The sequence below is a fragment of the Phaseolus vulgaris genome, chromosome 9, assembly GCF_051622355.1.
Source record: "Phaseolus vulgaris cultivar YP4 chromosome 9, ASM5162235v1, whole genome shotgun sequence".
Lineage (NCBI taxonomy): Eukaryota > Viridiplantae > Streptophyta > Magnoliopsida > Fabales > Fabaceae > Phaseolus > Phaseolus vulgaris.
The window spans coordinates 16,099,647-16,126,441 of record NC_143506.1 but is presented as its reverse complement, the minus strand read 5'-3'; the positions used below and the strand labels follow the sequence as shown (position 1 = coordinate 16,126,441).

General features: G+C 34.7%; 5 protein-coding genes across 7 annotated transcripts; 3 read left to right on the top strand and 2 right to left on the bottom strand.

Annotated features, from left to right (window-relative positions):
- The first annotated feature begins 25 nt into the window (after positions 1–25).
- On the top strand, positions 26–5,689 carry LOC137820414 (DNA-directed RNA polymerases IV and V subunit 2). Of its 3 annotated transcripts, none has more exons than XM_090295298.1 (8): positions 26–132; positions 302–810; positions 912–1,121; positions 1,390–2,273; positions 2,409–2,709; positions 3,373–4,320; positions 4,529–4,800; positions 5,082–5,689. In XM_090295298.1, exons 2-8 carry the CDS (start codon positions 319–321, stop codon positions 5,581–5,583), a joined length of 3,609 nt encoding a protein of 1,202 aa, XP_090151424.1. In that variant the 5' UTR covers positions 26–132; positions 302–318; the 3' UTR covers positions 5,584–5,689. The 3 variants fall into 3 exon arrangements, with proteins under 3 accessions (XP_090151424.1, XP_090151423.1, XP_068480596.1); XM_090295297.1 differs by having other exon boundaries at positions 28–140; XM_068624495.2 differs by lacking the exon at positions 26–132 and having other exon boundaries at positions 184–810.
- Positions 5,690–7,912: 2,223 nt separating this feature from the next.
- LOC137822019 (uncharacterized) lies at positions 7,913–11,985 on the bottom strand. Its single transcript, XM_068626895.2, has 7 exons — positions 11,630–11,985; positions 11,295–11,499; positions 10,911–11,112; positions 10,442–10,635; positions 9,863–10,016; positions 9,120–9,284; positions 7,913–8,468 (listed from the first exon to the last, which is right to left on the bottom strand). The coding sequence occupies exons 1-7, from the start codon at positions 11,805–11,807 to the stop codon at positions 8,010–8,012; spliced, it is 1,557 nt and encodes a 518-aa protein (XP_068482996.1). The 5' UTR covers positions 11,808–11,985; the 3' UTR covers positions 7,913–8,009.
- A 404-nt stretch (positions 11,986–12,389) lies between these two features.
- On the bottom strand, positions 12,390–16,748 carry LOC137822530 (phototropic-responsive NPH3 family protein NPY1). Its single transcript, XM_068627423.1, has 4 exons — positions 16,570–16,748; positions 14,955–15,024; positions 13,471–14,646; positions 12,390–13,166 (listed from the first exon to the last, which is right to left on the bottom strand). The coding sequence occupies exons 1-4, from the start codon at positions 16,629–16,631 to the stop codon at positions 12,624–12,626; spliced, it is 1,851 nt and encodes a 616-aa protein (XP_068483524.1). The 5' UTR covers positions 16,632–16,748; the 3' UTR covers positions 12,390–12,623.
- A 3,413-nt stretch (positions 16,749–20,161) lies between these two features.
- On the top strand, positions 20,162–24,498 carry LOC137820329 (transmembrane 9 superfamily member 8). The gene is made up of 7 exons (XM_068624359.1): positions 20,162–20,593; positions 21,617–21,781; positions 22,071–22,180; positions 22,277–22,382; positions 22,480–22,592; positions 22,737–22,890; positions 23,168–24,498. The coding sequence occupies exons 1-7, from the start codon at positions 20,489–20,491 to the stop codon at positions 24,323–24,325; spliced, it is 1,911 nt and encodes a 636-aa protein (XP_068480460.1). The 5' UTR covers positions 20,162–20,488; the 3' UTR covers positions 24,326–24,498.
- A 600-nt stretch (positions 24,499–25,098) lies between these two features.
- Positions 25,099–26,362, top strand: ENODL15 (early nodulin-like protein 15). The gene is made up of 2 exons (XM_068624362.2): positions 25,099–25,730; positions 25,884–26,362. The coding sequence occupies exons 1-2, from the start codon at positions 25,541–25,543 to the stop codon at positions 26,237–26,239; spliced, it is 546 nt and encodes a 181-aa protein (XP_068480463.1). The 5' UTR covers positions 25,099–25,540; the 3' UTR covers positions 26,240–26,362.
- The last annotated feature ends 433 nt before the right edge of the window (positions 26,363–26,795 follow it).

Here is a 26,795-nt window from a genome sequence, read left to right as displayed (position 1 = left end):
TTATTCTATTTCTCCTCTCTAACATATGTTATTTTAAGAATAATGTGTAAAGGTGAAACCAGAGGACACATGCGTCTTTGGGTTCCCCTTCTAAGCAAACTACAAACATTTTCACTTGAGACAACCTCAGAGGTAAAGAGGTAGTGTTTTCCCATTTATACCCCTCCGCATCACGCACAAAACATTTCATATCAATTTCTGCAGCAAATCGAACGTGTTGTTCATAGCTAACACTCTTCACACTCCCACTCCCACTATAGAGTGTAGAAAAACCAAAACCCTAACTTTGTTTTCGTTTCAGGAAACGCATTGATTGGAATGGGTCACGTTGGTTCCAGTAAGGATGGCACCAAGGCAGGGATGACCGCCGCGATGATGGACATCGACGGTGACGACGGCTTCGACGACGACCTGGGTGACCTCGACCCGACCAACGCCGAAATCCTCGAAGAATTCGGCGGAGAGGAGGCGTTCCGATACCACTGCAAGAAGTTTTCGATGCTGTTCTTTGAGGAGTACGGTCTGATCAGCCACCAAATCAACTCCTATAACCACTACGCCAACGTCGGCCTCCAGAGAACCTTCGATGGCTTCGGCGAACTGGTCGTCACGCCCGGCTTCGACCCTTCCAAGAAGGGAGCTAACGAGCACTACCGTTACGCCTCCGTCAAGTTCGGCAAGGTCACGCTAGACAAGCCCATGTTCTGGGGCGGTGAGGGCAACGCGCAGGAGTTTAAGATGCTTCCACGACACGCGCGGCTTCAGAGGATGACCTACGCTTCGAAAATAAAAATTTTAGTTAAAGTTCAGGTAGGAAAAACAGAGTGCCGGTGTTGTTTTAATGTGTGTGTAATGTAGGTTTGTTACCTTTGTTAGAGCAATTTCTGATGTGTGTTTGTGTGGAATTGTAGGTGTATGTTCCGAAGAAGGTTCGGAGTGATAAGTTCAAGACAGGGAAGGAAGAGTACCTTGATAAGGAGATTCTGAAGGAAGATGAGAGGGAGATGATCATTGGGAGATTGCCTGTCATGGTTAAGTCGGATTTATGTTGGATGAATGGTGAAAAGGATGATTGTGAATTTGACCATGGAGGTTATTTTCTCATCAAGGGTGCCGAGAAGGTTGGTTTGTATTTAATTTTTAACGATTTTTAGGTTGAATTTAACTTCGTGTTTTGATTTTTGTAGGCCTTTATTTGTTGAGTTTTACAATAACTACTTTTAAAATCATGTTTAGCAAATTTTCTGATTGGTTCACACTGTAAAAACTTTTACACTGATGGTGAATGGAAATTTATCTCTTGATTATTGCGTGTTTGCGATGTATTTCTCTAATATTTAGGGTATGTTTAGTAATATGGAATTTGTTTCCTGGAAAAAATCGTTGCAGACTTTTATTGCACAGGAGCAACTGTATTTAAAGCGGCTTTGGGTTATGAACAGTCCAGGTTGGATGATTGCCTACAAGTCACAGATGAAGAGAAATAGGATGGTTATTAAACTGGTAGGCAATTCTAGGAATGAAGAAGGGCAGAATGGAGACATGTTTCTTACTGTGTATTTTTTATCAGTTGAGGTTCCTGTGTGGGTATTATTTTTCGCTCTTGGTGTCACATCTGATAAAGATGTTGTAGATCTCATTGGTTGTGACAATGATGATGCCAGAATTCAGAATATTCTCCTTGCGTCTGTTTGTGATGCTGATGAGAAATGTGGAGCATTTCGGAGAGGTAGGAATGCAGTTCAATATTTAGAGAAGTATATAAAAAGTGTACAATTTCCACCTCCTGAGTCTATTGAGGAGTGCCTTGAAATGTATGTCTTTCCTGGAATTAGCGGCTTAAACAGAAAGGCACGCTTCCTTGCATATATGGTGAAGGGTCTCTTACTGGCATATACTGGCCGCAGAAAATGCGACAACAGGGATGATTTTCGTAATAAGAGGCTTGAATTGGCCAGTGAGCTTCTTGACCGTGAGTTGAAAGTGCACATAGCTCATGCTCGAAAGCGAATGTCAAAGGCATTGCAGAGGGACCTTTATGGAGAAAGGGATGTACGCCCAATTGAGCATTATCTTGATGCCTCAATAATTACAAATGGTCTGCAAAGGGCATTTTCAACAGGAGCATGGTCACATCCGTACAAAAGGATGGAAAGGATCTCTGGTGTGGTTGCAAATGTTGGGCGCACTAATCCCCTACAAACCATGGCTGAGCTAAGAAGAGCGAGGCAGCAAGTCCAGTACACAGGAAAAGTTGGGGATGCTAGATATCCGTAAGTAACTTCAAGTTGTAGTTCTTTATTATTATTATTATTATTATTTTCTTCATTTATGCTGTTTGTTACACAACTAAGTTATGGCTAATTCTTTTCCTTTTTTTTTGTATTATAACACGTTTGCGGTTGCAGGCATCCTTCTCACTGGGGCAAGGTTTGTTTCCTCTCTACCCCAGATGGTGAAAATTGTGGACTAGTAAAAAATATGGCTGTCACTGGACTTGTAAGCACCGATGTATCTAATGCATCTGAATCTATACTGCCTACATTGTTGAATTGTGGAATGGAAGAACTTGTCAATGATACTACCACTCATATGGGAAACAAGGACAAAGTCTTCCTAAACGGTGATTGGGTTGGAGTGTGCCCTGATTCCAGTTGGTTTGTGGCTGAGCTACGAAGTGAAAGACGTAAAAATAAACTGCCTCATCAGGTTCACTTTTAATGTGTTTTGTATTCTCTACTAGTCATATTTTATATATCTTTAAGAACCTTCTTTTAATTTGAGCCATGAATGGATCTCACCTTGTGGGCAAAGGCTTTTGCTATTGATGTTATATGTTTTTAATTTCGTTTATAAACTGTCAAATCTTGTGAAGGTCAACAGGTTTAACAGCTTAATGCATGACAACCTACCGCACAGATGATATCAACAAATGATTTAGTTACTATTTAAGCATTTGGAAACTTATGTCTATATTGGCTAATACTTTTGTAACTTAGTTTGTCATCATGAGAACTGTGTTGTCAATGACTAACATCTGCATCACATTATTGGCTTAACTCTTTGGACTCCCTTTTCTCTGTGAATGATGATGCTATTGTTTGAAGACACCCTTCCTCTCCTGGGTTTTCAGTTGTCTATCTCTCCGTCTACATCCATAGCTAGCTGTTGTTGTATCAGTTTTATGAACTTTTTATTGATGGGATTATATTGTTGTCTGCATGTTCTATCATTAAGTTTATTGGGGAACATAATTTTTGTCAAACATCTATACTCTCACTCTCATTATAGTGGTAGTTGCAATACATCAGTACGAGTTAGTTTAGTTGATCCTATTTCTTTTGAACCTGGTGATTACTACTTTCCATGCAGGTGGAAATCAAGAGAGATCAATCTCAACATGAAGTGCGTATATACTCTGATGCAGGAAGGATTCTACGTCCTCTTTTGGTAGTTGGTAATCTTCTCAGGATTAAAAGATTTAAATCCGACCGCTACTCTTTCCGGACTCTATTGGAAGAAGGTGTGATTGAGCTGATTGGACCTGAAGAAGAGGAAGACTGCTGTACTGCCTGGGGTGTTCAGTATTTATTTGGAAAAGAGGGGAAAAGATCTGTGAAGTACACACACTGTGAACTTGATATGTCATTCTTATTGGGTTTAAGCTGTTCACTTGTTCCATTTGCCAATCATGACCATGCAAGGAGGGTACTCTACCAATCTCAGAAGCACTCCTCACAGGCTATTGGCTTTTCTACTTTAAACCCGAATACCAGAATTGATACTTTGTCTCATCAGTTACACTATCCCCAGAGGCCCCTTTTTCAAACAATGGCTTCAGATTGTCTTGGAAAACCAACCTCTCCACTGGGTCAAAGTAAAATACATCCAAAGGCAGAATTCTATAATGGGCAGAACGCAATTGTGGCTGTCAATGTACATCTGGGATACAATCAAGAGGATTCCTTGGTGATGAACCGTGCGTCATTACAGCGTGGTATGTTCAGATCTGAGCACATAAGGAGTTACAAATCTGAAATTGATAATAAGCAATCCTCAGAGAAGAAGCGAAAATCTGAAGACATTGTAAATTTTGGAAAGCTACAGAGTAAAATTGGCCGAGTTGATAGCCTTGATGATGATGGCTTTCCATATGTTGGGGCAAACTTGCAAAGTGGTGATATTATTATTGGACGGTGTGCTGAGTCTGGTGCAGACAATAGTGTAAAGTTAAAGCACACTGAAAGGGGTTATGTTCAAAAGGTTGTGCTGTCTTCAAATGACGAGGGGAAAAATTTTGCGGCGGTTTCATTGAGACAGGTAGGTAACTGGTGACCACCAAAGAACATTATCAAAGATACTTGTGTCTGAACTTGTAGGAATTTCTGCAGTGAACATGACTTGCTGTATGGTCAAGTACATACATGTAGATGGGCATGCATTAAGTTGTGCATCATCTGAACGTGGATGTTTGAAAGCTAACTTCAATTTGATCTCTGGATAAATATCTTATTTACTAATTCTGCAGGTTCGAAGTCCAGTTCTTGGTGACAAGTTCTCCAGTATGCATGGACAAAAGGGTGTTTTGGGATTTTTGGAGTGTCAGGAAAATTTCCCTTTCACCAGACAAGGCATTGTTCCTGATATTGTCATTAATCCGCATGCCTTTCCATCACGACAAACTCCCGGCCAGCTGCTAGAGGCTGCTTTAGGAAAGGGGATTGCTTGTGGTGGTAAACTGAGACATGCTACGCCTTTCTCCACTCCTTCTGTTGATGCCATTACTGACCAGCTTCACAGGTATAGTTTGATCGTACTATTTAGTTTACTTCAAACGCAGTTTGAACTTTGGATTACTGTGTGACCCATTGTTTAGACAATGAACTTGCATTTCTGCTCCTGTTTACTGTATGACTTTTTTCTTATTTGCTTAAAATGTCTTCGATGGTCTCTTGTCTGTGTTCTAGTCTTGCTTTAAAATTAGGAAGTATTTTGCCTAAATTCATTCTTAAAGCTTGTATATATTATGTTCCCGTTGTTTTACTGAGCCCTCACGCATGTTACTTTCGAGGATATGGCAGAGCTGGGTTTTCAAGATGGGGAAACGAGAGGGTATACAATGGAAGGACTGGTGAGATGGTCCGATCACTCATTTTTATGGGACCAACGTTTTACCAACGTCTGCATCATATGTCTGAAGACAAGGTGAAATTCCGCAACACTGGTCCTGTTCACCCTTTGACCCGACAGCCTGTAGCCGACAGAAAACGATTTGGAGGTATCAAGTTCGGTGAAATGGAACGTGATTGCTTGATAGCTCACGGTGCATCAGCCAACCTGTATGAACGCCTCTTTACTCTCAGTGACTCGTCTCAGATTCACATCTGCAGCGGATGCAAAAATGTTTCAAATGTGATCATGCGGCCAGTCTCTGGTGGCCGGAAAGTACGAGGACCTTATTGCCGCCACTGTGAATCTGCAGATGACATTGTGGTTGCCCATGTCCCTTACGGAGCAAAATTATTATGTCAGGAGCTCTTTAGCATGGGCATAAATCTTAAATTTGAAACCCAACTTTGCTAGACGGAACTATTAACATGTCTCTTCTGTTCATTTCCTTGACTTTGTTCAGTGTAGATATCACTTGATGTTTTCTTGAATGCTTTAGCTAGTTGGGAGTATTGCATGATATCCTGAGCTTAACCCGAATGTCGATGCATCATCTCTTTTATAAGGCTAATCATCTCCAAGTCTAACCCCGTTAAAAAAGAGAACTTTGTAACCCTAAATGCTTTGGTTTCACTTGAAGTGAAGGTATGTATAGTATTCAGATGAATAGTTTTTTGCTCTGTAGTTAAACCTGTTTGAGTAAATGCAAAATAACATTTAAGATTAAAATATGCGATTTAGTTCAACAATAGATAATGCATGTTTCTCTATAAGTTAAAGTAAAAACATAAAAACCTTAAACTAAATTTTGGATTCCTTCAAGTGTCTTTTCATTTAAGTATCTAATAATGTTTTTCTGAACATTAATAAATATCGAAAGTTTTCCAATGATGTAAATTGGGATTATTTTTTACTGATGTTGGTGTCATTAAAAAAGATGATAGGACATTTATAAGCTGTCAACAAAAGATATCAATCCATTTTCATTCTTCATGTTTTTTTATTGTTTATTTTGACATTCAATGTGATTAGTTTATGACTTAATGTGTCTTCACAAGGATTGGTTAAATTTACCACTAAACATGGGTCAAAAGGCAAACACATATCTTTTTGTTACACTTGTATAGAAGTGCTAGAAAAAATTTGGCCTGAAAACTCAATTGTTATTATTGGTGGGTTTCTCTTGATTTCAAAACCTTAATTTACAAAATTATACTTATAATAAAAGAAGAATGTTTCGTTACAAAATCTTGAACTTTGAATATAATTCAATGTATTGATTATCTTTGAGATAAACAAGGAAATGATCATTACTCGACACATTACACTTATGATAAGAAATCTTAAAGAAATATTTAGTGACTCTTAACCAAGTGATAAACAATGATAAAGATAAAAAAATTCGATTTATTAGATATTCAAAAGGCAAAGGATTTTTTTTAATAATAATAAAAAATATAAATATATTTAAGATAAAATAAAAATACTTTTAGGAAGTGTAATGGTTTAAAATATTTTTTTTGCATCGTAGTGATAATTTCATAATAAATATTTATAAGCATGCATATATGTCCATCCACTTTACAGATGATCTAAAAACATCATCATCATCATTAAAAAATTGTGCTATTAAACATTTGAGGATTTTTCTTTAAACAATTGTGATTGAAAATATATAAGGACACTTACAAATGGAAAATAACATGTTAAGTGTTAAAAGAAAGAATTATAGCGTCTAACACAAAGACAAAAAATAAAAATATAATTAGTGGTAATAGTATACAATTCTTTCTAATTAAGAATATTACTATTTAAGTATGATGATTCAATTTTGATTTGATCTATTTAATTTCTGTTATGAGATAATTAGTGTCATTTGTAACATATTTACATAAAAATTAATATAATTAATTATCTTACTTTTTTTTAATAATATTTATATTTATTCATTATAAAATAAATAATAAATAAAATAAAAATATATTTAACTTTTCAATTATTTCCAATAATTTGATTCAATTTAAATACTTTCCGTCTATATTATCTTTTTTTATGTTTTTTTCACTCCTTATGATAAACATTTTATACAACAAAATTTGTAAATGTGTTTTTTAATTAACAATTTTTTTTAAAAAGAAATGAACTTTCAAATTCATTTTTAAGAATGTTTAAGATTTTTTTGTTACAAATGAGAAAATCGATTTTTAATTAAATATCTAAGAAAATAAAATAAAATAAAAGAGTAAATTTTTTTTGAGACTTTAAATTTTTTTTTTTATTATTACGTTATTGTTATTATAATAAGAAAAGAAAAAAAAAACTCTTATATAATCAATTATAGGTGTCAATGATGGAAGTTTAAGATCAAACTTTATTTCACATTTTAAGCAACATAACTAATTATGTTGCAAAAGCATATTTGATTAATGATAATTTCAGCTTTTTATTATTATTTGCGTGAAAAAAACATTGGGGCTTATCATTCTTAAAAGCCTTCTTCATTTGACACTCTTCTCTTATCTCCTTCACTCTTTTCAAACTACGAAATTGACATTGTTTTCACATGGAAATAAGAAAAAAAAAACTTGTTAACCTAATTATTAGGGTCTTTTTAATCTAACTTCTAAAAATCATTTTCAAGAATGTTAGAATTTAACGTAACATTTTTAAATTTACCACATTCCTAATTATGTTATTATGGTATAGTCATTTCAGAAAAAAAAAATATAAATACACATTGAAATAAATGCCAACAACACCAAGTGTTCATCTCATGCTCATTGCTTGTTAATTGAGTTTCTTTTCATCTTTCTTGGACTGATCCATCAAAATCTCTTTGATTAAATGGAACTTTTGTGACCTTTCTCCATTTCTTCTAAAGGAACAGCATAGGGTGAGTTCCAATCAGCATTAAAAATTTCCCTAAGTTGAGAGATGATGGCAGTGTTGTATGTCCCAAAGCTGACACCTGCTGTTGTGTAGAAGTAGTCCCATACAAGATTGCTAGTCCCAATGTGTGCCCTTACATCACTAACTGCATATTTTCCATGATTGACTCTTGTAAAATCAGGGTATTTGTTTCCTGTTTTAGTTCCTCCGTGAATAGCAGGTCCTGTCATGTTGAAACCAGGAACCACATAATATTTTATCTCAACTTTTCCATAGCATTTGTTGTACTTTGAGGAAGAGCAGAGATTGTTGGTGTAGAGGAGAGACTTCAGGTACACATCTGTGTTACTGATGGAGTGTGCCCAATATGAAACCAATACCTGTACTGTTGCATTCTTCGAAAACACCACCTGCTATGCGAAACTTTGTTAGAAAGTGAGAATTTTTTTATAGAAATTGTTCCGGACAAGAGTATTGAGATCTCAAACCTAAAACATTTAGTGTAGTCAAGAATATGTAATCTCTTAGCTAGTGTGTAGTCTGTTAAACTCTCAGCTAGTGTGTAGTCTGTTAAACTCTCAGCTAGTGTGTAGTCTGTTTTTTTTTTTATATTCTCTGATATATACTAAAATCTTCACTCTATTTTTTCTTCATCTGATCTTGTTATTGGTCTAATTCAATAATAAATACTTGTTTTTCATTTAGCTGATTTATCTGAGATTCCTTGATTCGTGTTGATACACCATTAACGTCTCCAAATATGAATCTCGGTAGACAATTCATTTATACACCATATCGAACTTGACTCATGACACTATAGAAATGAATTTGAAAAGTCTGAACTTGAGATGTGTAGAGTTGCAGTGGCAACTAGTGAGAATAGGGTTATGCCACATGTCACTCAAAATGGTACCAAACAACTGTAAGAATTTCACGAATCAGGATGCTTTATCTTCTATTAGATTTAGGATAATTTTTTTGCCAAAAGGTAAAAATTTCAGAGGGGCAAAAACAGCAAAAAGAGTGAAGAAAACGCAGGAAGCCAGAACACTTGAAGTTACCTGTGATATTGCAGAGGATAAGGAAGACCAGTAAATTGTTTGGTCCATAAATTCTGACTGACCTAACCAGTCCATTGTACTGATTCTAACTGTCTGGTTATCTCCAACAGACTTGATTGTATCAATCCATGCCTGCTCATCAGCTTGATATTTGCCAAATAATAGCTGCAGCCACCAATAATGCAATGATGATCCAATGAAGATTGGCAACTTAATATGTTCAATATAAGGGTACAGTGTTACACCAGGAATTTTTTTCTTTGAAAATAATGTTGGCAAAAAATTTCAGCAATGACTAGTCTATTACACTTTCATTACATAGGGTATTATGGAAAAATGAGGGAGCAGTTTCTGCAGCAATTCAGACTAAATAATAGGTTTGAATTAAAAGCATAAATAATGGCTTGGAGATTTCTCTGCAAATTGGAGATGGTGCGAGGTGAACTATATTCAGAATTAAACATAAATTTGTCCATTCCTAGCTCTAGTATCGAAGAGCCCTATAGCACTAACTCCCAATTCAATGAGTTGCATTTACAAACTGTATTCAATGAATGAGACTAGAAGATCCATCTCTTCTGCATCTAAATCAATTCCCCACTCATTGTGAACAAGCATGTGATAATAGCACATTTAGAAAATTATTTAAATGGTAATTTTGTGCTACCATGTAACTCTAAGACAACCTATTTCTTCTGTCCAGGTTCCACCCGGAAAACAAAATAACTAGAAGTAAACATTACCTCTGGGGGTGCAAAGGATAGATAGCTGACTTGGGGGAGCTTTGTTGAGTAGTTCTTCCCAGGGGTTTGAAATGGAACCACAAACATATAAGGGTCAGACAGAATAGGATATCCTGCAACATGAGGAGTCTCCAGATATCGAGGAAGAGGTGACCTGTGAAAAATAATTAGATACTGTTATGAACTAAAAGGTGAAGGATGTTCTTTCCTCATAGTTAGTTTACTGTCTCATTCATTTGCTTGCGGATGCAAACTTGTTAAGTTCCATCTGCTTGCTTTCTGAAGTTTGCTAACTCCTGCCTCTCATATTCATGTTCATGGGTAAGACTACATTTTATTTGATGTTAAAATCCTAACCAACCTTTTGTCTTCACATAAAAACACACAGTTAACATTGTTCTAACACTTATTCACAGAGTCGTGTGAACCATTCTATCTTCTCAGAACAGAGAAATTCCAGGGAAGGAAGGAAGTTTTGTTGTATAAACACCTTAACTTTGTAAGAATATTCAAATATAAACAATAAAAAAATGACATCAGAGTATAAAATAGCAAAGCAAATTTCATAAGTGAACTTACTTGCACCTCTCTTCATGATCAATGAAATGTGACCAGCAAGGAAACTTCCTCTCAACTTGCCACTCTTGATCAAACACTGTTTTTGTGTAAGCTGAAGAATTGAGAGATGCAAGTGTCCATAAATTGTCAAAGTACGCCTCAACCTTTTTAGCTATTTCAGAGCAATCAGTAAAATAAATTCCGAGTTCCTTGACCTAGAGCCAGAAAGTAATAAATAATGAGACAAGTATCATGGATTGAACAGATAACAGAAGTCTACAATGAAGAAGAGTTATATTAGCATAAATATCTATTGAGAAGATAGCAACCAACAGAAAGGTAACATTAATGATCAACGGAGAGAGGTAACAAGCAACATAATGACTTTTTAGTACAGGGTCGATGCTTCATAATCTAGATTAATGGAGGCCAATTGACATTAGAAAAAAGAGAGTAAACATAATCAAATATAGCACAGTAACTAAATTACCTGTGTGAGAGATTTCCAGTCATTGTTTGCAGATCCAATATACACATCCCTATTATCAGATATCCAAACTTTGGCATGGACAATGCCGGAGCCCCACCAATCCTCTAACAGCAGTGTCACATTCTCAACATTTGGCCTTCCGAAAGCAAGTTTGGATGGTTCTAAGGTAAAAGTTGGATATACTCCAGAGTGGGACAGTAACCTACCTCAGTACAATTTCCATTTGAACCATAAAACAAAGGTTAAGATCACCTTGCCAATGTATTATAAACACAAACATCCCTCCATGTTGAAAAACCCCATTTGAAAGTTAATAGATGTTCAGTATTCAACACACTCTAAAACCCTTGAAACATGAGCATGGTAAGCCAAATTGAAACGCACCTGATGCTAACATTCCGGTCAGCAGCAGCATCCAACTCTTGATAAAGAGAAACACCTTGACTGGCACCAAATTCATGCATCTGATCTTGAGTGTATCCATAGTCCCCAGATCGAGGATCGCTGGGGGAAGGTAGAAGCTGCCAGTATTGAGCAATTATGTGAAGCCTCGTGGTGGAGTTTGCAGCCAGCCACCGAAGCACATCCCCTACAATTCAATCATGAGTCTCAGAGATGAAAGATTGAAATCTGGGATTAATGTAATCTCGGACCACATAACAATTTCTCAGGACAACACATGTTTCTACTGCCACAAATATTAATAATGACAACTATACCTGTAGAGAGGGTGCCAGGAACATGGTGTAGGTGGGGCATATTGGTGGGAATGGATTGCACTAACCATGCTTTACAGCGAGAAGAGGATGATTCTGATGCAAAAACAGTGTTCGACAAAATCAAAATATTATAACACAGAAAGACACAGTGAACACCAATCCTGGGAGTGTGTCTCATGGTTTTCTATAGTGACCGAGATAGCATAAGCAATAGTTGCACTATAATTTGCCTGCTGTAATACAGCTACTACCCCGGTTGACTTTAATCTGCAGTCAACGGAAACAATGACCAGTGGATCTTCTTGGGATATACGGCCAGCTATCACAGGGTTTCTCATTATTGCAATAAGTAATTCGTAAGAATCTTATGATTCAAAAAATATATTACTTTTAGGATCCATGCAGGCCTTGGCCCTTAACTAGCGTTTACCAATAAAAGAATTTAATTAGAATCATCCAATTTTATGATGATTATTTTAGAAGTTACGCCTTAGATATTATCTTATTAGTTCAGAATATAAAAATCTTTATTAAGTAAAGGGTATCAATATTAAAATCAATTGAATATATTTAAACTTTCTAGATCGGAGCAAAATAAAATAAAATGCTTAACAATGACACCCTCGTGCAGGTGCAAGGATTGCTCTTAAAAAACTGGTGTTTGATTCTAGTACAGTGTTGGATCACATCAATGGTTTCTTTTTTAAGCTTTTAAAAATAATTAGCAGAAGAGGCCATGAACGGTTGCTGCAAAATCAAATAAGTTGTGTAAGAGGGCAATATATTAGGATTACCAAACATTCTGTACGATGGAAGGTCTTACTCTTACACTTGAATGAAACATAAACTACATTACATTTTAATCCAATGCTAATGCACCTTTTTCCTCATTCTGTGCATGCATTGCAAATACGAAAGTAACATCCTACCACTTTACACTTAGACAGCAATTTGAATCTCCCTCCTCATCTTTTCCAAATAATCTACTAACTCCCTAAGAGATGGAATGCCTCTGGTGTCTCAAAGATAGACCATATGATTTGGTATCACCATGGCCTAATGAAGTTGGGCTACTAGAACTCCCTGAAGTCTCCGAGCTCCTATTCTCTCCTTGTACCTTTCTCAGACTCCATAACTTGTCAAAAATTCTCCTTGATCTTGATGGCAGCAACTGAAGGCCACTTTTGCTGTTTTTGCTATTCTTCTTACCTAATTTCCCATTTTTATGCAACTCTTCATCCTTGATCCTCAAATGGCTCATCTGGTTCTTGAGGGGTTGGCAGTTATCTCCCATTGTTTTCTTACACCCCTCATCTCGATTCATTGGAGAGCGTGAAGGGTCATACATGCTGTTGTGGCCGAGTGGTTGAAAGCTGATAGAAGACCTTACCTGATCAAAGAAGAGAACTTGGACTACAACTCGAAGGGGAAGGCATTCATTCTGTGCAGCATGCATGGAAGCCTCCGCTGTCAATTTCCGGACATCCATCAGCCCACATAGTTTCTTCCTTTCGGCTTTAGTCAATTCTGGATGCTCCTGAAGACAGAAGAACAAAGTTAATTACTGAAATGAATGTCATCAGTTAGGTAAGATAGAACATGCAAGATGAACAATCAGCTCCCCCTTTTCCTACTGAAGAAGCTGATCAGAAGTATATGTTTCAGTTGCACATATATATTACCTGTTTCCTTATCATATCAATAAATGGAATGTTGATTATGTTCAGAAAGTATGTTTTATATTTGTTCCTAAACACTTACGTATGAGACAGATAATAATCAAAAGTTAAGAACTCGGCAAGAATAACCAACAAAGCCGTAGAGGATAAACAAAATGCTACCTTTAAGTAGGTGTCTATAGCTCTGTATAGACCATCATGATCTGGTCTAGCAAAATCTGGAATGGATTGTGACAAATCAGCAAAACTAGAGAGGCCAAGATTAGGATCATGTGCAATTTCTCCAAGATAACCATCCACCAACTTGCCAACATTCAATAAAGACCTTCGTGCTAAAATATATTCATCTTCTCCATGTTTATCCTCAACAACATCCATACCACATCTTCCCTTTTCGTCATTCATGTATTGATTCAAAAGACCTTGTACCAAATGAACATCATATGTAGTAGTCTGGGGAGATCTTGCGGGAATCAATAAATCTTTGACACAAGCTTCATGCAATTTGAGGCTAATGCTCTTCATCAATTCCTTTTTTGATGACTCATTTGCACAGACTAATATGGCCACTCTCAATAGCTTCAGTAAGAAACTACACGAACAACCAATGCTATTATCATATGGCAATAAACAGACAATTGTTTCTACCACAGATTTAGTCCTTGAGGCATTGGCACCATAAACCAATGTATCCACAGAATCAGGTATCCATCTAAAGGCATAGGTTTGTAGTGCCTCTCCAATAACAACACCATCCATTCTTCCCATAGATTTCACAGTAACCATTACTCGTTTGTAAAGATCAATGTCCAGCTCACATATGTCTTCAACCCACCAATCCTTAGGAACAGACTCAATTTTCTCTAAAAATGTCATCTTGTCCTCAACAATTTTATCAGGTTCAGATAATTTCCTATTATAAGTGTAAGACCAAGTGATGTACGCTGGGTCCACACTAGTTTTAGAAGCTATGGAGTCTGTGCATCTCCCAATGATCTTCAGATCCTCAGACCATGGCAGAAGAGATTTAGAAGTTTGGAGAACAATAATAGAATCCTTCCAGCAACGGAAGATACTTGAGTTAAGAAACACCTCAATCTTTAAAACCAAGTTTCCTCTATCAACATCCTCAGTCATCTCAAGATACTCAGCAGCACAACGAGCAGCTACAACATTGTAAGCATTAAGAGTAACAGTTATCCCATAACAGAATTTTGCACATATTTCAAAGGCCTTTGGTCCTCCAGGAAAATCATCCAAGTAAATGTCATCAGAGTTCTCTTCATTAGCTTTTGATACCAGTTTTTGTAGTCGGTTGCTCTTTGACAGTAGAGGGAACTGCAACTCTTAAAAGCTCAAAATTAGTAAACAACAAAGGGAGCGAGCAAAAGGCTAGTTGTGTCACCTAAAAACCATAAATTTGTGGTGGGTGGGGGGCCGGAATGCACACTTAATGCGCATATTAGAACATAAACTTGTCCCATTACTACAACTCTTTGATTGTCTAAGATAGTAACATTTCAATTATGAATATTCCCAAATTAGTACGAGCTACATTATTTTGTAACCCTGGTCATACATATCATACCATTAGATTAATTGAATAAAATACAGCACAAAAGTTTGGATGCCAAAAAAGTATGTACCTTGTGAAGGTGAAATGTGACATCACCAACATTAACAGTAACATCTGTAGCCAATTCAGATGACACATACCTGCATGAGAATTAAATTTGGTATGTAAGCTTGTAAAGGGCAGTTTTTTTACAGGGAAAACTAAAAAGGGACACACAAAACACCCCCGGTGTTCAAAATGTATAAGACTGTGTGCATAATTAATCACATGCCATGTCTGAAAGCTTTGTGTCAACTTATGGTGGAAGAAGTGATTAAAGTTATGCCGGGAAGTGAGATCCTTCAGGCAAAATACTTAAATCAAGATGTGTGATGTTCATCCTAATCTTACACGTTGTTCTCGTCTTAGCAGCAATCAAATAGCTCCCAGGCCAAAACCTGATGGTATGTCTGAAGCAAAAAATAATCCTTTTTTACATATTAGATTTGTTGATTAGCTTATTTTCAAGAAAAATAGTGTTTCTTTCCAACTTTCTGAGAATGTTTTTGAAAAATAATCAACTATTTCCTTGGAAACAATCTTTGGGAAGAAAGGCAATTGTCTGTCACGTCCTCATCTACTTGCAGGGAAGAAAAATGAATGCAAGACAATCTAGTCCCAGTTAACAGGTAATTGGATACAATTCCAAATTAATATTGATTAACCAAAGATGTCTCCTATCTGCACACATACATATACCACACGCGTAACAGATGACATTTCATTGTCAAGCATGCCTTAGAACAGACAAAAAAGGGACCAAACCAGGTTAAGCCACCTCTGTAAAACATTCCACCCTCAAGTGAAACTCTTTAACCTTATTATTATTATCGGGGAACGAGTCCTAGCAAATTTTCTCAGGGTCCACTAGAACCTCATTTGGATTTTTTGCATCTATCTTTTATTTTATTTTTCATGCCAGAATGTCCACATCCACTTACACAAGGAAACAAACACAATAATGAGTGCCCCACCCCAGTACCATGGCATACAAAAACTAGCGAGGCAAAATAAAACATATACGGCGAGTTTATTAAAATTGTTTTATCAAAAAGGCTTGTGTCCAGCCATAATTGAAGGTACTCCACATCACTTTTATGATGGACCACAAGCTCGTGAAAAACAGCACAGTTCAAAGGATGGACCACGATCTCTTTCTCCCACCCTTTTTGGTTACCAAAAACAAAATTTGAATGTTAACACACTAGAAACAAAATTAGAATGTTAACATTATTCCTAACAAGAGAAAATAGTCTAACGCTCCCAGTGTTGTATACTCTTATCCAATCAATCACAGATCATCATGTATGATAAATTGTTGACTTTTACAACAACTACCTTGAAAATTTACATCAACCATGATTTCTGATTGGTTTGAGAGTGTAATTTTTTTCTGCATTAACATAGAAATGAAACTCTTCTAACTGGGGTGTGTGGACAAATCTTGTTTTTAATTTGAAGTCAAAAAAAAATCCTGGTAGGGGCTGGCTAAGCTTAAAGAACTAACTGCATGTGTGATGAAATGAAGGTGTTATTGAGGTTGAATGGTGAAGAGGGGTGCAAAATGCATGCAGGATCTAATCAAGAAGGAAAGGAAAGAAGAGAAAGAGAAGGTGTGAGGCTGTGAGATGAACACTGGCACTGACCTGATACAGTTTCCATCAGCTTGAAGAGCATCAGGCTTGGAACCCAACTTCATGAACTTCATTTCTCTTTTTTCTCTCTCTGAGAACAAAAGCAAAGCAAATGTGATTCAGAGAAACACAGTGCAGAATGGAGTTGGAATCTGAAGTCAAGTTTGCATTGCAGGTAAGGTAAAAAAGAAAGAAAGAAAAGAGGAAGACAGGGTGGCACTGCCTCATCCTGAGGTATGTTTGGACCCTTTTGTCCCTACTCTTTACTCTTTTTATCCACTTTATCCCTGCACATTCCATCCTTGTCTTGTAGTGTTTTTACCTTGGATGATGATGATGATGCTATCTGTGTCGTCACACGTGCCTTTTCCATTCTCTGATGACGTAATAACTCAATTCTTTCTTCCTCATTCTCTTCACTCTTTCGTACACTTGCAATTGCAACAACCGAACCAAATACCACCATGCTTCTCCAACACTTCACAGTAATAAATTATGATTTCAAGTATCCAATTATTTCTGTGTTATCTCTTTGGGCCCAAAGCTTATCAAGATTTTCTAAATCATAATTCTAAAAAGTCATAGCTTTTAACTAACATACTTCAAACAATAACACGTGAAGCCTTTAAGATTAACTCCCTATGAGACAACCTTTTGCAAGTGTTGTTATGTTTTTAAAACTAGTTTTTTAATCTCTTTATTTTTGTGAATTTACTATTTACAAGTAAAGCTACAAGAAAATATCATTATTTGAATTAAGAGTTTTGTAAAGGTAGAGAATGAGATATAAATCTTAACAGTAAAAATCATATTTCCTTAAAATAAAGAGAAAGTCATAGAGTTATTTTCGAATTTATTTTTATTAAATAAATCAAACTAATACAAATATTTTAATAAAATAAAATAATAATTAATAATAAAAAATATATACTTATTTATAATAAAAATTATATAATAATTTTTATTATAAATATAAGAATGCTATTTACATTTAATAAAAAATAATTTTTAATTACAATTTTTAAATTTATGAATATTTAAATTATTTATTTTTATATAATAATTTTGATAATTTTTACATATATTCAAAATTTTATATGTAAACTATTATTTTCTCAAGTAACTTTTTTTTCAGAAATTAGTTATTGAATTATATTATATTATACTACTGATAATCTTAATTCATCTAAATTTACACAAAAAAAAATACTTAATATTTGATTATTTTATTTTAAAAAAAAAAACAATGGTAAATTTGTAATTTCATATTTTAAAAAAAATAAAATATCTCACAATTATCATATCACACACAAATTTCAATAATTTTTTTCTCGCAAATCCACTATACCACGTCTCAATCCAAATATATTTTTTTCACACTTTCCTCCCAAATCCTCACATATTCACTTTTCATATCCTTGTATTTCTACTTCTCAATACAAACACAACCTTAATCTAAAAACTTAAAATCTAAAAGACACTAGTGTATATTTCTCATGTTATTACTATTATTTTTCATATTTTTCTTTTTTCTTGGATTTGTTCCCATGACTTTTTAAATATTTACAAAAATCACTTAAAATTAACAGTTAAATAATTCATTTTAAAAAGAACAATGCTACATAGGTAAAAGAAAACTGGTACAGTGAATTCCCATTAAAAAATAATACAAAAGTAATCTCAAGAAAATCACGAAAATCATACACCAGAATATATACATGTTTCAAAGTTATAATCGTTTTAGCTTGATACATATGTTTCATTAAGAAAATAGTACTTATACTTAGAGTTTAAAGTTACATTTGTAAATTAAACTGTTTTGATTTAATATAATAATTTTGTAAGATGTAATATTTTAGTGGATAAAAACAAAGGTATATTATTTTAAATTTGAAAAATCATTATACTTTTAAAATAAAGCTAACTTACTGTATTAATTATATTTTTCAAACTGAAAGAGATAGCAGTGTAAGAAAAACTTATTCACCTTTAAAAAATTAATAAGGATTAAAACTTAATTATAATTTTTACAGAAAAAAAAATATTAAAGCAAAAGGTATAATAATATGAACTTATTTTAAAAATAAGAAATCAAACTTAGAGTATTTAAAAATGCACAACATCAATTTTACATGTAAAACTTCATTTTCGAAAGTGACAATCCACCCTCGGCACTTGAGCATTTTAAAAACTTCACGATAAGTATATTATAATACTATTTTAGTGGCATGCTTTAAGAAACTAATTTAATTTAATTATGTTGTAATCCTTCTGCATAAATATTCCCTTTCCAATGATAATATCTTTCGGATGTTTTACTTATAAGTGGAAAATGCAAGAAATAATTTAGCATCAGCTCTTGACCAAATAAGGAACTACCTATATCATAAACGTTGCTTTGAGTTGACACTACCTCGTGAGTAACAAACATCTTGATGAATGGTGAAAACGATTTTGCTTCAATCTTGTAAGACTACATGCACATGACTTAATATTGTTTTATGTGTTATTATGGTTTTTGGTTCAAGAAGGAAACATAACTATTTACTTATATAATTTATACACTTATCTTAAATGGTATGTCTCTATCGGATACAGAGTGTCAATTCAAAAAATATTTGTTGAATTTTTGATAATTTTAGCACAGTTCTAACACAATTTTAAAAATGACAAATACAATAATTTTCTAAAAATTCAAATTTATTGTATCAATTTTAATTATGATTATAAAAATAAGGAACAAATTTTTGTATGAAAAATATTTTCATGCTAAAAAAAATCTGAAACATACTTGTGCACATAAATATTTTTTATCAATTTATATAATTATAATATATAAATTTATGTTTTCGTATCTAAATTTAAGAGATTATACGGTGTTCAGTCAATGTCTACATAATTTATAATACAAAGATGAAAAGATATATTTAATATTTTATTTGTGTAGATAAAATCTAGTATTCAACGACGACATGCTATTATTTTGTTCCTTTTGCCAAGTTATCCTTGTGCTAATTTGTTTTCTTTATTTATTTATTTTCATTATTTATCTACAAATATTATTGAATACAATTTTTTATTAGTTATTTTAAAGATTTTCAATAAAGAGAAAAATAAATAAAGAAAAGACAAAATTAAATATGCAATTTTAGTTTGCAGTCTGTAATACCATGCCAACACACACCCTAGTGTCACCGGTTCAACTATGTTTTAAATTATTAATTATTAATTACGTCATTTACTATGTTAGTATATTAGTGTTACATCATTGTTACATATTATGTTAGTAATTATGGTTTAAAATCTGTCTACAGATTAACAACAGACCAACACTTATAGTGAAAAGCATATAACTAAATGCACAATAAAAATAATTCAATAACCAAAATTTCACACCAGAGAAATTTAAACTAATAAATGATAACGGCTTTTAATTTTGTAAATTTCTGTAATAAAGTCTTTGAAAAAGATAATTGGTAATAATTTCAAAAGTATTAAAGAGTGAATTAAAAAGATTTCCTAATGATTTTTTTAGTTTGAAAAGTAAATTAAAAAAATTTCAAAAACTAGTTTAATATAAAAATATTACTACATGGGGAGAGTAATGAATGTTCTTGCAAATTCTGAGATCTGATTTCTGTAGTCTTACGTATAAATGAAGAAGTGAGGTTAATTAATTATTTCATAAATCCCATTTATGCCCTGGAGTCCTGAGAGAAAGTAGAAAAATATCAAAACGCGTTGGGTCAGATTCAACTAGAGGCACCTAAGGGGCAACATCATATATAAGTAGAATGCAGTAACTGTACCTAATTGTAACCGGAGAAAAACTGATTCAGCACCGAGTCCTATCTCTCTGTGGTCGTGACTACGCTTCTTCTTCAAGTCGAAGCGCGTGAAAAAGAGACTCCAGATCTGGATCTCGAACGCCATGGCGTTTTGGAGATCTCTCGCCTTCTCTGCGGTTCTTCTGCTTCTCATCCATGGCGCTCACTGCTTCTACCTCCCCGGCGTCGCTCCACAGGACTTCCAGAAGGTAACCTTTGATTTCTCCTAACACGTCTATCGGTTATTTTCTAGCTTTTCGATCCGTGCTTGAATCTCGATAAGCGAGATCTGAGTTTTATTGGATTTATATTGTGATCGATATTAGGTTTTTTTTGTTATGAAATTGTTATTGTTTTGCTGAAACTCGATACAGGAGCTGGAAGTGTGTGGTAAGTAATATGGAGTGTGAAGTTTAGATCGCTTCTATGAAGGACTTTCACTTCGTAACTCTGAACCGTTTTTTGTGTGTTTATGTATCTATTGCTAGATTAAAGGTCTGATTTCTATTACTTGCGGTTTATCTGTTACAGTTTGGTTATAATTGCAAATTGCAACGTTTGTTTTCGTTGATGAATCGATCTTACGATGGCTGTTTTAATGCTCTACAGCTAACTAGACATGGATGTTTGTTTTATTGTATGTGGAACTTTAAAGGATTTTGGAGAATAGGATTTCTTTGTAGATGTGAATTGCTGCAGTGCCTACCTTCTACTTCTCTTTGTATTGAGAAATTTATTTTCCGATATTTGGCATTGATACTATTTGAAGTTAACGGTTAGAGCTTTACAGAAAAAAAGGATACTAACTATTGTCTCCTAGGTTTTGCCTTCTATCATTGTAATGTATGCAATGTGCCTTTACCTTCTAGTCTTACCCTCCTTCCAGTTTTATTTAAGGATTTCAGTTGTTTTTAATTACAAAAGACATGTCATTAGATTGTTTTGCATAAAGTTCTGTCTCAGTATCTATCACTTTGCTATCTTGTTACCAACTATAATGTTACTTATGAAGGATGGAAAAGTATTTTTGACTACTGTCATGTAGCCCCCTTCTAAAGAATTGTCTTGCTTGTAAGGTGGACAAGATGAGGAGTATTTAGAGTTCATTATGGATCTACTTCTCAAGGCCTTTATCCACAATTTTCTTCAAACGACCTATGTAGTATTTAGAATTCATTATGGATCTACTTCTCAAGGCCTTAAATGACTTGTTACATATTTATTTGCTGCAGGGAGATCAATTGCAAGTGAAAGTAAATAAATTAACGTCAACAAAGACCCAGCTTCCATATTCATATTATTCGCTTCCTTATTGCCCCCCACCAAAAATACAGGACAGTGCAGAAAATCTTGGAGAAGTGCTTCGTGGTGACCGCATTGAAAATTCTCTTTATGCGGTCAGTTTTACTTGTTTACTCTTGACAGTTTAATTTTTTTTGACAATGGCAATAAATAAATTCTTGGTAATATGTTTTCAATTTAGGAACAATTAAGTAATTAAATACTGAATTTTCTGACCATGTTCAGTTCAATTATTTGACACGAGTAATCATTTATGGACTGTGTGAGTGGTTAACTGGTTGTTCATTTTCAAGTTGATTTTTTTTTTTCATTTTTAAACTTTTATGAGTTCCCTTAATTTTGTTATGGTTATGAACTGTTTTCTGACCCATTGATATTTTGCAGTTTAAAATGCGTGAGCCACAAATGTGCAATATTGTGTGTAATATTAAACTTGATGCTAAAACTGCCAAGGAGTTCAAAGAGAAGATCAGTGACGAGTATCGGGTGAACATGTATGATATGCCAATAATTGTTCTATTATTTTCAGCAAGTATTATTACAATTGTAATAGGCTTGTTTCTTACAGTAGTGCTGCCTTTCATGCGCAGGATTCTTGATAACCTTCCTCTAGTTGTTCCCTTGAAACGAAATGATCAGGATTCTACTGTTTATCAGCTTGGTTTCCATGTTGGACTCAAAGGGCAGTACAGCGGGGTATGCTCATTATTTAAATAGCACTTTGACTATTGTTATTATTAATTTGTTATGAATGCCAATTAGTATCTTTTTCTTATTTTGTCTAAATGTGCAGAGCAAGGAGGAGAAGTATTTTATTCACAACCATTTGGCATTTACTGTCAAGTACCATAAAGATGTGCTAACTGAATCTGCTAGAATTGTGGGCTTTGAGGTTAAGCCATTCAGGTAATTATTTTTGTGCTGTCATATTAATTTATTCCTATAAATTCCCTAACTGTAGGAATTGCATGCAATGTGTTTTGCTTGTGATTGGTTCATTCTTTTGTGATATTTAGTGGTGACTTTTCATAACTGGGTGTTAATCTGCAGTGTTAAACACGAATATGAAGGTAAATGGGAAGGAAAAACAACTCGTTTGACAACCTGTGACCCTCATGCTAAAAACACAGTTGTCAACTCCAACTCTCCCCAAGAGGTTGAAGAGGGCAAGGAAATTATCTTCACCTATGATGTTGAATTCCAGGTGAGTCAAAGGAGATGATATATTTTACATGTTTACTTCATGGTGTAGTGTGGTTATTGGAATGAGCTATAAGAAGTTAAGGTATGGTTTGAGAGGAGAAGCTGTTTAAGATCATGTTTGCACTAATGGGCATGTTTATTATTTTTCACATCATGATAAATCTTCGTCCTTCTAGTTGGATTCTTCTTTAAGATCCTCCCTTTGTTGTTATATGATGAAATGTGATTGTGGGCTGTATTTCTTATTATCTGCTATTACCTTTGGCTGGCGTGTACAGGAGAGTGATGTGAAGTGGGCATCAAGATGGGATGCCTATTTGCTAATGAATGATGATCAAATCCACTGGTTCTCTATTGTTAATTCATTAATGATTGTTCTCTTCCTTTCGGGCATGGTGGCAATGATAATGCTGCGTACACTGTACCGTGACATTGCAAAATATAATGAGCTTGAGACCCAAGAAGAAGCCCAGGAGGAGACTGGTTGGAAGCTTGTCCATGGTGATGTATTTAGGCCCCCTATCAACTCAGATTTGCTGTGCGTTTATGTTGGAACTGGTGTTCAGTTTTTTGGCATGATGCTGGTAACCATGTTATTTGCTGTCCTTGGGTTCCTTTCGCCTTCAAACCGAGGTGGGCTGATGACAGCCATGCTCTTGCTTTGGGTTTTCATGGGAATATTTGCTGGTTACTCATCAACTCGCTTGTACAAGATGTTCAAAGGATCGGAGTGGAAAAAAGTTGCCCTCAGGACTGCAACCATGTTCCCTGCCATTGTCTGTGCCATTTTCTTTGTTTTAAATGCTCTCATATGGGGCCAAAAATCTTCTGGAGCTGTGCCATTTGGTACAATGTTTGCTCTGATCTTTTTATGGTTTGGGATCTCAGTTCCACTTGTTTTTGTGGGTAGCTATGTCGGATTCAAGAAGCCTGCAATTGAGAATCCTGTGAAAACGAACAAGATCCCCAGGCAGATTCCTGAGCAGGCTTGGTACATGAACCCAGTTTTCTCAGTTTTGATTGGTGGAATACTCCCGTTTGGAGCTGTTTTCATTGAGCTTTTCTTCATCCTCACATCAATCTGGTTGAATCAGTTTTACTACATCTTCGGATTCCTCTTTTTGGTCTTCATCATCCTCATTGTGACTTGTGCTGAAATAACCATTGTGCTCTGCTACTTCCAGTTGTGCAGTGAGGATTACTTGTGGTGGTGGCGATCATATCTTACCTCTGGTTCCTCTGCACTTTACCTCTTTCTTTATGCAACTTTCTACTTCTTCACCAAGCTTGAAATCACAAAGTTGGTATCTGCGATATTTTACTTTGGGTACATGCTTATAGCTTCTTATGCATTTTTTGTGGTGACCGGTACTATCGGATTTTATGCATGCTTTTGGTTCACTAGGCTCATCTACTCCTCAGTCAAAATTGATTAGATATAGCAGTCAGCGGTTTGGACCAATCTACTATACTTCTTAAAGAATGAAGAAAGTTTGTGTAAGGATTTTTGAGATTCAGATACTAGCATGTTCAGATGTAACCTATTCTATACAATTTTGAACTGTGTCGACAGTATTTTTTTTTAAATATTTTAATTGCCTTTGTTGAATTAGGATTCACGTTTCAATACAGAAGATTTTAGGTTGGTTCGACTGCCTTGTCAAACGGCCTTTTATGTGGTAGATGTTATATTACTGGAGCACTTATCTCTATTGAAGTGAAATTTCCGCTATATTTATTTTGAAATACTAATATCACCTTTAAATATGGTCTATTTTACGATTTTTTTAAGAAATTTGTTACTATTAAAATAATTTGATGACTTTATATTGATATAGAAAGTTATTTAAGTTTTTTTCGTTAAAACTAATTAGGTCATAAATGAGTTTCAATATTTTTTTAATAAACCAAATTCAAACTTTTAATTAATTAACGTTTTAAATTCAAACTTCTAATTAAATTTGGTTAAATAAATGAGTCAAGATTAACTATTAATATCTTTTACAAGCTTCGAATTTGGATAAATTTGATTACGTTCATACTTCCGCCTAATTCTTTCATAAATGCATAAAAAGAATCTTAATTGTTATCAAATTTATCTTTTGTAATACATGTAAATGTTTAGGGTGAATTGGATATAACATTGATAATTTTTGGTTAGTAATAATTGTCTCTGACCCTGACTTATTTAATGTTAATATCATTGCAGATAATTTCTACAAAAATGATTTATAGACACCCATATCTATAGACTCCCATGAGACAGAGAACATACAAGAGAGAGAAAAATCAACATAATAAAACAGACAAAAAAAGTAGTGAAATAAAATATATTAATTATATTATTACTCTAATTGCCTGTTAAAATTGGTAGAGTGAATTCCAAGTTCCAGAATAATCGCTCATTAATATCAGTTTTCTTTACCGTTGTTCTAACCGTTCAAGGGCCCTCATAGTATCAGAAGACTCAGTACAGTGGCCCCCACATACTGTGCTGTGCAGTCTTCTAACTCTCAACGGCTAGTTTCTCTCCTCTTCATCACCATAAATACAACACGCCTAGCAGTCACCATAGCATATCACCACTTCGTGCTTCTGAGAGTAAGAAAGGTAAAATCTTTCACACACCCTTTTCAGTTCTCAAAAAGGAAATGACCATGGCTAGTTCCTCAAGAGCCGTCTCTGCTTCCCTTTTGTTCTTTTTCCTTCTCCTTGGTTTCTCAGCAGCTAAGGAACTATTAGTTGGAGGCAACATTGATGCTTGGAAGATTCCATCTTCTGAACTAGATTCTCTCAATCAATGGGCTGAAAAGTCTCGTTTCAGAGTTGGCGACTATCTTGGTAACTTCCCAAGAACACAACCATTTAGTTAAAAGTTATCTTTATCTGAAAATGATACAGGTTAAAATGTATTGCAATTGCCTGAAAATTTTACCCTTTCTGATACTATTTTCATCTCCATACCATTCATGAGTAACACCTTTGTATTGGCAGTGTGGAAATATGAGAGTGGGAAGGACTCAGTGTTGGAAGTAACAAGGGAGGAATATGGCAATTGCAGCACCTCCAACCCCATCAAAGAGTACAGTGATGGGAACACAAAGGTGAAGCTAGAGCGTCCTGGGCCATTCTACTTCATCAGTGGAGCAAAGGGGCACTGTGAGAAGGGGCAAAAGTTGGTGGTGGTTGTGATTTCTCCAAGGCACACATTTCGTGCAACTTCTCCAGCACCTTCTCCAGCAGAGTTTGAAGGTCCAGCTGTTGCTCCTACTAGTAGTGCTACAACGTTTCAAGTTGGTCTTGTCACTGTTGTGGGAGTGTTGGCTATGTATGTGGGTTTTCTCGTGTAAATCAATCACCCCATCTCATCATTAGTATGACTTTGGTGGTGACGTTCTTATAATTTGTGGCTAAATTCTTTTGTAGCGAATATATCATTCTTTTCTATAAATTTAAGATGGCTTATTTATTAATTCTTTTATAGCAAATATAAGAGCTTTGCTTCTTTCTATATTGGAAAACTTTCGGCATTCACAACCTGAACTGCGCTGATTTGTTTGATAGAATCTTTTAAGTTGATTTATTGTAATTACTATTATCTTAAATTTTTTACATAGGAAGAAGAAAAGTTAAATTATATTTTTATTTCGTTCTTAAAAAATTCACTTTTTTCTCCACACTTTTGTCACTTCTTGAACCGCAGTGTCCTTTTTTTCGCATTTTTTTGCCTGATATTTAAAACATCCTAATTGATTATTTTTCACATAATTTTACATTCAGAGGTGGAAAATCAATATTTTTGTTTAATTTTACTCTTTGAAAAACTTTTTCATCACTGCCAACAATATATATACCAAGTGAGCTTGTTCATTTAATTTTTTTAGAAGCTCCATTATAGTAAGCATT

Coding starts and splice junctions, on each gene's coding strand:
- LOC137820414 (XM_090295298.1), top strand. CDS start 319: ATGGGTCACGTTGGTTCCAGTAAGGATGGCACCAAGGCAGGGATGACC. Junction 811..911: donor AAATTTTAGTTAAAGTTCAG/GTAGGAAAAACA, acceptor GTGGAATTGTAG/GTGTATGTTCCGAAGAAGGT. Junction 4,321..4,528: donor CGGCGGTTTCATTGAGACAG/GTAGGTAACTGG, acceptor CTAATTCTGCAG/GTTCGAAGTCCAGTTCTTGG.
- LOC137822019 (XM_068626895.2), bottom strand. CDS start 11,807: ATGAGACACACTCCCAGGATTGGTGTTCACTGTGTCTTTCTGTGTTAT. Junction 10,636..10,910: donor ACTGGAAATCTCTCACACAG/GTAATTTAGTTA, acceptor TTCTGGCTCTAG/GTCAAGGAACTCGGAATTTA. Junction 9,285..9,862: donor TATCCTTTGCACCCCCAGAG/GTAATGTTTACT, acceptor TGGTGGCTGCAG/CTATTATTTGGCAAATATCA.
- LOC137822530 (XM_068627423.1), bottom strand. CDS start 16,631: ATGAAGTTCATGAAGTTGGGTTCCAAGCCTGATGCTCTTCAAGCTGAT. Junction 15,025..16,569: donor GCTGATGGAAACTGTATCAG/GTCAGTGCCAGT, acceptor ATTCTCATGCAG/GTATGTGTCATCTGAATTGG. Junction 13,167..13,470: donor CTATAGACACCTACTTAAAG/GTAGCATTTTGT, acceptor TTCTGTCTTCAG/GAGCATCCAGAATTGACTAA.
- LOC137820329 (XM_068624359.1), top strand. CDS start 20,489: ATGGCGTTTTGGAGATCTCTCGCCTTCTCTGCGGTTCTTCTGCTTCTC. Junction 20,594..21,616: donor CTCCACAGGACTTCCAGAAG/GTAACCTTTGAT, acceptor TATTTGCTGCAG/GGAGATCAATTGCAAGTGAA. Junction 22,181..22,276: donor GACGAGTATCGGGTGAACAT/GTATGATATGCC, acceptor TTTCATGCGCAG/GATTCTTGATAACCTTCCTC.
- ENODL15 (XM_068624362.2), top strand. CDS start 25,541: ATGACCATGGCTAGTTCCTCAAGAGCCGTCTCTGCTTCCCTTTTGTTC. Junction 25,731..25,883: donor CAGAGTTGGCGACTATCTTG/GTAACTTCCCAA, acceptor TTGTATTGGCAG/TGTGGAAATATGAGAGTGGG.